This window comes from Euphorbia lathyris, chromosome 1, assembly GCF_963576675.1.
Source record: "Euphorbia lathyris chromosome 1, ddEupLath1.1, whole genome shotgun sequence".
NCBI classification, from domain to species: domain Eukaryota; kingdom Viridiplantae; phylum Streptophyta; class Magnoliopsida; order Malpighiales; family Euphorbiaceae; genus Euphorbia; species Euphorbia lathyris.
In genome coordinates, this window is record NC_088910.1 from 119,466,136 (window position 1) to 119,477,438 (window position 11,303).

General features: G+C 30.4%; 1 protein-coding gene across 1 annotated transcript; it reads right to left on the reverse strand.

Moving 5' to 3' along the window:
- Positions 1 to 4,440: 4,440 nt before the first annotated feature.
- Positions 4,441 to 7,051, reverse strand: LOC136210781 (glutathione S-transferase T1-like). The gene is made up of 7 exons (XM_066002186.1): positions 6,887 to 7,051; positions 6,713 to 6,786; positions 6,482 to 6,542; positions 5,797 to 5,850; positions 5,449 to 5,528; positions 4,881 to 5,086; positions 4,441 to 4,770 (listed from the first exon to the last, which is right to left on the reverse strand). Exons 1-7 carry the CDS (start codon positions 6,949 to 6,951, stop codon positions 4,624 to 4,626), a joined length of 687 nt encoding a protein of 228 aa, XP_065858258.1. The 5' UTR covers positions 6,952 to 7,051; the 3' UTR covers positions 4,441 to 4,623.
- Positions 7,052 to 11,303: the final 4,252 nt, after the last annotated feature.

The following is an 11,303-nucleotide window of genomic DNA, read 5'->3' on the forward strand; positions in this document are numbered from 1 at the left end:
ATCTCCAGTTTCTCTCCTCCCAACTCATTTGTTTCCTTCCATTGTATGCAATTTCTACTCGTTTCCACATTTCTTGTCTATTTTGATTTGTCCCCGTAATCGGATCTTGTGTAATCTCCATATAAGTAGAGCATAAAAGCTCGTCTTCTGCATGAGTGAATCCATCTCCACGAGTCATTATGTAAAACTATATGTAAGAATAAGTGTTTTGAATAAAGTGAATGCAATTTAAATCTAACGATTAAGGTATTTATAGAAGAAAAAAAAATTCTTTTCTCAATATACTAATTCTTCCCGATATACTAACTGTGCCCAAATCTTTCTGATATATAGTAACTGTGCCCAAAGTTTCATTGAAGAAAAAATATTTATTTTCTCTAGATTCTAACTCTGCCCAATAAACCAAATGATGACATCTTTTTCAATACTTTCATGGACATGTCTTTTTCAATATATACTTATGATGTACTTTTTTTTTTAATCCAGGAGCTACCTGCTCATTTCTCAATTTCTTGTGGAAGTAATTTGATACTTGCACTTCAAACACAATCAGAAACACATGTACATTCATTAATATATAATTAACCATTTTTACCCAATATAATATAATTTATACAACACTTATTATAAATTTCATATAAAAATATTTAATTTTTATTTCAATACTTAATATTATTTTCATAAAAGTAAATAATTAACTAATCATCATGGAATTGAAAAAATAATCAGTAATTAATTAATAATTATTAATTGAAAAAACGCGTTTATAATAATTAATACCGATTGAAAATAATACATTATTACAAAAAGCTTAAAATGCATAATTGTACAAAATTAGGTAAAAAAAAATAACATAACACGTTAAGATGATGGAGTTTTGAATTGTCATATGGGAATAGCTAGGAATTTGTCGCATGAGAATAGTTATGAATTGCCATCATCATTCATAATAGAGTTTCCACACGTAATAGTTATGCAATTTATCTATTTAAGGTATACACAATGGCTCATCACAAAACCTGTAATTACCAATAACTGCATCTTATTTCACTATTGCCTTCCCCAACTTCTTTCCTAAGAAAAACATAGTTTCCACATTAAATAAGATTGAGTGCACCGAGAAGATGTTTCACTATCAATATACGGGTATATGGAGAGACCTATACTACTCCAATAATATTTCATCCGGAAACTCCATTTATGTATTGTTTCAAGTTTCCGTATGGTGGATAATTTCCAATATACTCATTGCATATGCTATGGTTCTTATGTCATATGCATTACAGGTCATTCGAATTTGCTTGAGTGAAATGGTCGAATAGTTTGATTGAAGGACATATTCATCTCCATGTTCAAACATTTCTCAAATGGTTTATGCATATTGATGAATAGAAAGCTTTATTCCTTAGGTTATTGTTAGATAATCAAAGGAGAATTATCCCTAGAAAAAAAATTCAACGCCATCATGGCGGTCAAAGAAACAAAACACATTCTCTCGTTCTTCTTCAGAAGCCGAATACAGGTTCATGGCGTCTACTTCATGTGAACTTCATTGACTCACAACACTTCTCCACGACTTCGATCTCTCACCAAAGACGGTCTCTCTTCTCTTCTGTGACAATAATCCGCCATGCATATAGCCCAGAACCTCGTTTTTCACGAACGGACGAAGCGCATAGACATTGATTGTCATGTGATTTGCGAACGAGTTCAGACAGGACTCATACGGTTGATGTCGATTTCATCTGCATTACATCTAGCTGATCTGTTTACCAAAGCTCACACTCTCCACACCTTCACTTTCTCTTGGACAAACTAGGCTTGAAGAATCCCTATAAAATCTAGTTTGAGGGAGGATATTAGAGTAATCGGTTCGAATGAAGAATGAAGGAGAAGCAGGAATCAAACGAAGAAGAAAAGGATTTCTTGAAGAACAAAAAATAAATGCAAGTACAAGTCCCAAGCTTTTATTATTTCGGCCAACCTTTCATCTACCAGGGACACTTTAGTAATTTTTGCTCCTTAGTAGATTCTAGAAGTAGCTCACCATGTCTACAATACACCTCAACACACTCTATTACTCACTCAACAAATCTCAACCATCCATCACAAGGAGTTGTGATCAACAACTATCATCCACACACTTGTCCCTTGTCCATGTTCCCTTAGTGTAGATATTTCTTGATCAACACACCTAGTATCAAATATATAATGTAAAGTTTAGCGCATTATTTCCTTAATGAGAATTATAAGAATATTAATTTCTTACCTCATTCACTTTCATAATATAACATGTAGCGCAAAATACAACTAATTTTATCATAATTCACTATAAATTATTAAAAAAAATCTTTGAATCCTATATTTTAAGTATGACTATATGTGTTATCTTCATGGTTAAAAAACAAAAGAATTTTCGATCCAAATATGTTAATATATATTATACGTATAATTTTATTAAAATCAAGTTATTTCCAATTCAATTTAGTAAAAATAAATAATTTAATATAAGATATAGCACCATTTATATGAAATATATCCATTACGAGTAATTTTATAATTGTGATTTCCATTATAAACTCTTTTGCTAGGATTTGAATAATTCTATTAGAATTATTAGAATCAAATAGTGTAGGGTATTTATGACATCGTGTTGTTTTTAATTTTTGGTGTGGATATAGAAAGGATGCAATTTTTAAACTAAGGTTTTGACAGGACGAAGGGTTTGAAGGGGTTAAAAAGAGAAAGGTTTCCAAGTATCAAGAACAAATTTTGTAAAATTTATTCTTGCCTCCTCAATCTTTCCCTTCTTAATCCCTGCAAACCATTCACCCAATAAAAGAATAATGGATCAAGAAAAGGGTAAATTACACCCATGGCTACTGAGCTTTATCCATTTTCACATTATGGCCATTGAACTTCATTTCTTTCTGGTATGACCACTGAACTTTACACTTTTTAACATCAGTGGCCACTCAATTTTAACCAACTTCTTAAAATGACCATTAACGATCGTTAACGACCTTAAAATGAAAATTTTCAAGAATTAAAGTTGTTCAGAACGACATTTACCATGGAACCACATTTTTTATTTTCGAAAATCACAATTTTTTGAGCTTTCTCTCTCTAAAAATTCACTTTCTCTCTCCTAACAAAACAACACCGAAATGACCTCAAAATGAAAATTTTCAAGAATTAAAGTTTCTTAGAATATCATTAACGCTTTGGATTTTTTATTTTTAGCCGACAACGGTCGTTTTGAGGCGTTAAGTAGCCACCGATATTAAAAAGTGTAAAGTTCAGTGGCCATACCGGGAAGAAATGAAGTTTAGTGGCCATAATGTGATAATGGGTAAAGCTCAGTGGCCATGGGTGTAATTTACCCATCAAGAAAACTTTTAAATACTAGTGTAAAACACCCAACCAAATAAAAGAATAATGGATATAAAATGATGATTGGTTGAATGTATTGCAGAAATAAAGTATGAAAATGGGCCCAATGAAAAATTAAAGGATAAAGGACTTCTAACAGAAAGGCATTTGCATATTTGACTTTGTGCATTCCTTTGTAGCCCAAGTCCATCAAACCTTGGCCACTCTTATGGTGAAATTTGATTCTTGATTTAGGTACTAGAATTCGAGGGTGTTTGTTTCTCCTTTTGCATCTACTTTTTGACTTTTCACTGCTAACAGGAGTTATTTTAGTGTTTGGTTAGGAATTAAAAGAGGCAGCTGATTACTGTTTGAACAAGAATAGACTGCTTTTTCAATAAGCAGCAAATTGCTGCTTTTTCCGTATAAAAAGTCCTGATCATATTTTGTTTCCTTCATTACCCTTTACGTTTTACAATTAAAATAAACCCAGCAGTCCTTAGAAAGTCAATGTTTCATTTCTGTAAATTGATGTACATGAGAATTAGATCGGCTCCAATTTTTTTTTTTGAAATATCATACAACATATTATTATTTTTTTATCTAAATAATTTTGAGCGGATGATACTTATTTAATTTGAGCATAATATTATAATAATATTTAAAGTAAATCAGCTCCAATTTTGTAATTTTATTTAGTTATTTAAATTAATTTTATTATTTTTAAAATTAATTTTATATATTTATTTAAAACATGTCCATATTAGTCATTTTACATACTAACTGCAACAGTCGATCATAATTTTACCAAACACTAATAATCAAACAGCAAATAGTAAACAGCAAACAGCAAACCGGAACAGCAAACAGCAAACCTGAACAGCAAACAGCAGGTAAACCAAACAGACCCTTCATATAAATTTCATCATATTCTTGATTCAACGACAACTAGGCCTCTTTGGTAAATGCATGACTTCATTTGGGTTTTGGATGAAAAAGACATCCAATTTTTTGATCAACAAGGCATCATTTTGATTCCGTGCATGAAGTCTTTTAAGTAAAGAGACATCGTCAACCAAATTTTACATATCCATGTGATCAAAATCGCATCATCATATATATCGAAAAGCAAACAACACTACTCGGAAGAGAGAGCCATTCTTATCACGTTTATTAAGTAAACATAAGGAGCAACACATTCTTATTCTTGAAACGCAGCAGCATCACTCCGTTTAAGTGGAAGATTAGGCCTCACTTCATCATCGTAGCACGGGCTTGGAAAAGGGTTTCATGCACTTCATCAAAATGAGGGTTTGTTGCGTTTTTTGTATCCTCAATCCACTGCTGAACTTTCTTGAACGGCTCCAATATACGCTTGCGAACATCTTCTTCCAAGAACTATATCAAGAAAAGTACTTAAACGTCACGAAAATGCAAAGAAGAAAAAGGATTGCTCATAAAAATTGAACAGAGTAAAGAATGACTTGGAAAGAAAAAAAATTGCTTGCCTCAAGTTGCATGAGTTCACAAACAAGGCTGAGATCTGCTACAGATGGCTTATCCTGTCCAACCAAAAACTTCCCACCATCGTTGAGCCAAAAAGACTCTAATGTCGACAGAGATGCAGACAAAGTTTTTTCACCTTCAGCAGCAGCTTCTAGGTTCAGGGGCATGCCAAAGACAGGAGCTAGTTTCGAGTTAAAGATATAGGTAACTGGAAAGAAGACAGCAGATAATCTCCGTTAGCGAAATACCGTTTCAGAGAATTCAGTAAATGAATCAACTAAGTACATTCAGAAACAGAATCTAAACTCGGTGGTGCTAATGGTATAATAATCTCTTAAACATCATAGACGTAGACGATTGAAAAAGACAAGCTCAATGCTATGCATAGTCCGCATAAAAGAGCCTAGTAAGATTGAAGTTGGACCTAACTTATGCTGCACATCATACCGGCGGTGAATTAATCCTCAAGGTAAGCGAGAAAACAAAAAGATGTTGGGAGAATGAGATATTTCTGACTTAATTAGCATCTAGACAGAAGCTGATGCATTAATATAAAATCTAATAAATCACCTGCGCCACGGCGTAAATTGGAGTGATGCCAGTCGAGCACAGATTGAACCTTTGCTCTTTGTTTAATATCACTTGGGTACCTTCAGTTTAAAGTGAAGAATCATAAGAAGCTAATGTAGAATGAAAAATTGATCAAACACATAATTCGGATAACAACAGAGCAAGATGTTCACTTGCAACCATGTTGAAATGTTCATGTGCATCTAAGCATCAAAATTCATGTTCTTGTTATAGGTGTGTTGTGAAATATATGTCCCAGTTACTATGTTTGTCCTGTTTTTAGCTCAATAACTTCAAACATTAGCAATTTTGATTAGACCTAACACATCATTGAGAAACTCAGCTTACCAATTATCTGCAACTTGGGGAAATGCAGCGACAAGATAGGTAAGGATTGCATGGCTGCAAAGACAGCATAAAGATATTAGTAGTTGATAGCAACTTTTTACTTTAGTTGAAGGAGAATAACTAATAAAATTCGAGTCAACTATCAACATGTATAAGAAAATTCTTTTCTTCATTTCCTAAAACCAGATTAAGGATAAATTTTACAAATCCAAGTGTTGGCTGGATTAACAGACTTTAAACAAGTAAATTATCAGACATTAAGAAAGTCATTAACAGTCACACAGTATATGGTTTGCTGATAAGAGTTTGATAGATCATTCATTTGAGCCATGATACTCTTCTTTAACTGTAAACCATAAATAATTAACTACTAGGCTTAATACATCAGGATCAGGGGCACTCTGTACATGCCCAAATAACATTAGCCCTTTAATTTTGTCTAAATTGATCTATTAACCCTGTACTTTCTTAAAGTGATAGGAAATTGCTTAAATCTCCACTTTTCTTTACACATATGACTCAAACAAAGTTCAGGGCCAATCAGATTATCTGACCAAGGGGCGAGGGAGTGATGTATTAGCCTAACAACTAGAATACATTTACAAAAATCAGACCTGCAAGTGTAATAGATGCATAACAATTAATAAGAGTACATGGAGGAAGAAGAAAGAGTTTGATATCATACCTTTCAAATAGCTTAAAATCTCCGTGAACCATTGCTGGGACTTGCCCCATAGGATTAATCTCTGAATATCATCAATGAAAAGAAATAACATCAATCAACATAAATGTCAAAAACATCCAAAATAATTAGATAGTTAGCATATTTAAATCATAGATTGCTCTAGAAAATACTCTTAGAACAATTCTGTAGCAAAAGGAAAGAAAAATCAGAGACGGATATAAATAAAGATACCGAGAAATTCTGGAGATTTGTGTTGTTTCTTAGTAAGATCAATAAAGACCTCCTCAAATTCAATTCCATTCGACCTAAAAAAAAGAATAATCAGATTATTAAGTACAGGATTAATCACCCAGCTTGCAGTCTGAAAAGGTCAAAGCTATCGGATGAAACGAAGAGAAATATTACTTGCAGAAGATAACCAAAGCGCGGGAAGGTTGAGACACGCGATGTACATGTAACTGCAACGCCATTTTCTACTGTTTCCGTCGATCTCCGGTGGTTCACTATTAGCTCGTGTTTTATAGACAAGATGAGAGAAAGGTATAAATGGTGTATTCCTGTGATTGGGAGGGACTGTTTCCGATAAATACTTGAGATTTTATGTTAATCGGGTAAATTACATGTATGATTCCTCAATTTTATACTTTCTTTCATGATGATTACTGAATTTCAAAACCTGCCATTATAACCCTTAAACTTTAAAACAGGATTTTATAGCTCCTATGTTTTACACTGACCATTTTTAATATGATCAAGTCAAAATTACTAATGAAGAATTCAAAACCCGAAACTTTTAGAAATTAAAATTGTATAATTGTTTCCAATTTTTCAAATTATTATTATTATTATTATTTTTTTTTACTTTACTTTGTCTTCAAATTATTGTTGCTGATTTTCCAGCTTTCTTGGCTTCTTGTATTGAAACTGATATTTTTGGATAATATAAGTTGCTTTCTTCATCAAAAAAAAAATTATTATTTTTTTAAAAAATTTCTCTTCTAACGAAACAGTTTTTAAATTACCTCAAAACCAAATTTAAAAAAATTAAAATTACTTAAAATACTATTTATTTATTTATATAACATATACTATTTATTAGAGCGATGATTTTGATTAAAGTAAAAGAAGTTACTACTAATATTTGGTTCGAAAGTTTAAGATCCATAATCAAATAATGAAAAAGTTGAAGATTGACAAAAAAAAAAAAAAAAAAAAAAAAAAATATCATTAGATGATCCATAATTTAGATCTTTGGTTTTTCACTTTTTGGTTCATTAAACTCTTGAATTTTTATTTGGATAAATTAAGCTTCTGATCATTTATTTTTTATCTCAGGTGCCGTTTGATAAAACTGAAAATTAAGTGCTGAAAAAATAAGTACTGAATTTTAAGTGCTGAATATTATAAGTGCTGAAAATATTGAATGATATAACTTTTATAAAAATATTAGTTGATAATGTTTAACTTAAAAGGTTAAGTTAAATATTTTGACTTATCAAAATACGTGATTTTTAACTTAATTAACTAATTTAAGTGGTGGAGAAACAACCGTTATCAAACGCACTTAAATTAAATTAAGTAATTAAGTGCTTTATCAAACAAGACCTCATTAAACTCTTGATGATCAAATTAGTAAGTTGTGAACATCTAATTCTGTTAAAAATACGTTACTAACTTTATCTGTATTTAAAATTATTAAAAAAAAATTACAGTTTGAATTAAGGGTTATACAGTTTTCCTATGGATAAATTACACATCCAAATTTGCTTTTAAACAGTTAAAAAATACAAATTTTGAATGCAAGTACAATAAATAATAGTTTGTTAACCAAATTTTATGTTCACAACTTACTAATTTGGTTATCAAGAGGTTAATGAGGCCAAAAATAAATGATCAGAAACTTAATGTATCCAAATAAAAATTTAAGGACTTAATGAACTAAAAAATGAAAGATCAAAATCTAATAATACTTTGTCTTTTAAATTTAAACTCAACAATATGAAATGGAATTATTATTTTTTCAATTCAAACAGTTAGAGCATCTCCAATAGGGTGACATGGCTCTCTAAATTGTCAAATTTAGCTAGCTATTTAGAGAGTGATCACTCCAACAAGGTGACATGACTCTCTAAAGTAAATAGCTAGCCATTTTCACTAGCTAAATTTGGCTAGTCTCTTTGGCTAGCTATTTCTATTTTTTATTCATTCTTTCTCTTTTCTACTTTTTCTTTTTTTTTTTTTAAATTTAATCACTTTTAATGATAAAATAATCAAATAGAGAGTCAAATAGCTAGCATGGTTGGAACAGGACATAAATTTAGCTAGCTAAATTTGACTAAACTAATATTTTATATTATTTTAGAGAGTCAAATAGCTAATTAGTGTTGGAGATGCTCTTAAAAGCCAATTCCACGCCAGAAATTGTTGATACAATTTGAATTTTATCCCTATTAAATAGGATTCCTTAAAATAAAACCCAATTCAAAAATATCCGAATCTGAAATTTGGAATAAACCAATCCGGAGGCTCTGCATATGTGAACGGCACGGCACAGGCACAGCACAGCACAATAGAAACTTAAAATTTAAAACCATTTGGGTGATGTGACGCAATTGAACGCGTCAGCCATTTCCAAATCCGAATAATTAATCCTCCTGCCACATTTTTGTCCCTAGTCAATTAACTGTATATTACGCTTAAAAATAATTGTACATTGATATTTTAATATTTTTTTTTTACGAAATTTTTTTTTAAGTTTATAACATCAGTAATTTATTTAATGTTAATAAGTTAATTAATTTCAGACATCATTATAAAATACAAATATTTTATTTCTTATTCTACATTGATTACACATCAACTGGTTTTATAAAAAAAAGTTTACATTTGTTGTGATTTAATTATAAAATTAGAGTTTTCTTATAATAATAATAATAATAAAAATTAGAGATTAATATTTTTAAAATTTAGCGAAACATTTAGGTTGTGTTTCTTTACCTATTTTTCACTTACGTTTCTGTTTGTCTTTTTCACTTTTAAATTTTTTTATCCAACTCGTATAAAATACAATATCATTTTTTTTTATTTTTTCAAAGTATGAAACACGTTTAATTTCAGATATCAAAGTATGAAACACGTTAAATTTCAGGTATCATAAATTTAATTTATCTCAGCACCTTATTTTAATAGGTTTAAAAATGCTTCTTTCATTTTGTACATGAAGTCTAAATTTATTTTCTTTAATAACCATAAGACTACTTTTGTAACTTTATCTCCTATCTACAAAGTTAGATGTTAATTTAATATCAATCCAATAATTATTCATTATCTCCTCCATCGATTGTGACGCTCTTTTAGACGGGGAAGACATTTTCCTCGTGGTGGTGGCACGTGTTCCATCGACTTTGCATCTTCACCGAACAACTAGGGTATTATTGCTTTTTGAGATCTACCGTATTGCCATTAATGACAACTGTAATTTTATCTGAACAAAAGTAACTAGATTTGCTTGGACAAGCTTCCTTCTTGCTTTTCACATCTATGTTTTATCTCCACTTTTTTTAGCGTTCTTTCATTTGTCAGTGTTTTCATTTCAGTTGAATCCATACATTTCATTGGATTTTTTTCCGTCTAATTGCTAAATAACGGAAACGTATTATCTTATATGTAGAATACTAGATCTACATGGTTGCACCAGTAAAAAGGACTCATGTCCGACTATCCAAAAGAAACAATTATAAAAATTGGTTTGTAGCTACTTTTCTACAGAATTGACTTTATGAGAAATATGAAATTTGTGATCTTTTTATTTTAGTTTACATTTTATAGCTTTTATTATCTTATGTGATCGTTTCCTTTCCTTCCGTGAATCTTATACCTGTTGTAACTATATTTGTACTTTAATGTAATGAAATATGCTTTTTCATAAATAAAAAAAAATTATTCATTATTTATTTAATAAAATACCAATATACTAATTGATGTTGGGTTCGTATTTGGAATTTGTATACAATTATCACCCACCAATAATTACAGAATATCATTAAAGTTGTTGAATAGAAAAATATATGGTGGGTATTGATTTGAATTAGATAAAGATAATAATGTTAAAAGAAAAAACAAAAGATATGTATTGCCAAAATCAAAATATATGCTTAATACATTATGAAAAAAAGTTGTTTGTTCCTGAATTTATAAAGTGTTATGTTAATCCCCTAATTAAAGTCACATAATTGTTAGAGATAATGTTCCTATTATCTCTGTAAATAGATTCTTATCTAGTTAGAGTTTCCATTTGTCTATAACCCTAGCTAGGTAAAGTTCTAATATGATTATACTTGTGTATTGTATTCCTATACAAACTACTATTGGTTCACTATAAATACAAGGCCTCTGAGCCATAATCACGAAGGTGATTCAAACCATTATTGTGTTATCAATTCTCTCTTTATCTCCATAATATTCCCGTATATCAAACTATACATTCAACAATAATTAATACCAGTGAGAGACACCTTTCACTAAATCGATTTTGAGCTCTTAAAGTCATGAGGCGCATTGCTTGCCATCGCTAACCAAGGAAGCTCTTCTTTGTTATCTAGTCAGCCCGGATTTAGATAAATTTAAATATACTTTAGGTAAATTAATAGGTTAATAAATCATAAGCAAATTCAGTAAACTTATTAAGATGATGAGCTACTGATTTATTAAGCCCCAAAATATAACTGAAAAAAAAGGTAAATTGGCAAGTAGGTACCATAGCAAGCAAAATTTTGAGAAATAAATAGTTGGTTAACGACTCCATTTTTTTGGTTTAAAATTT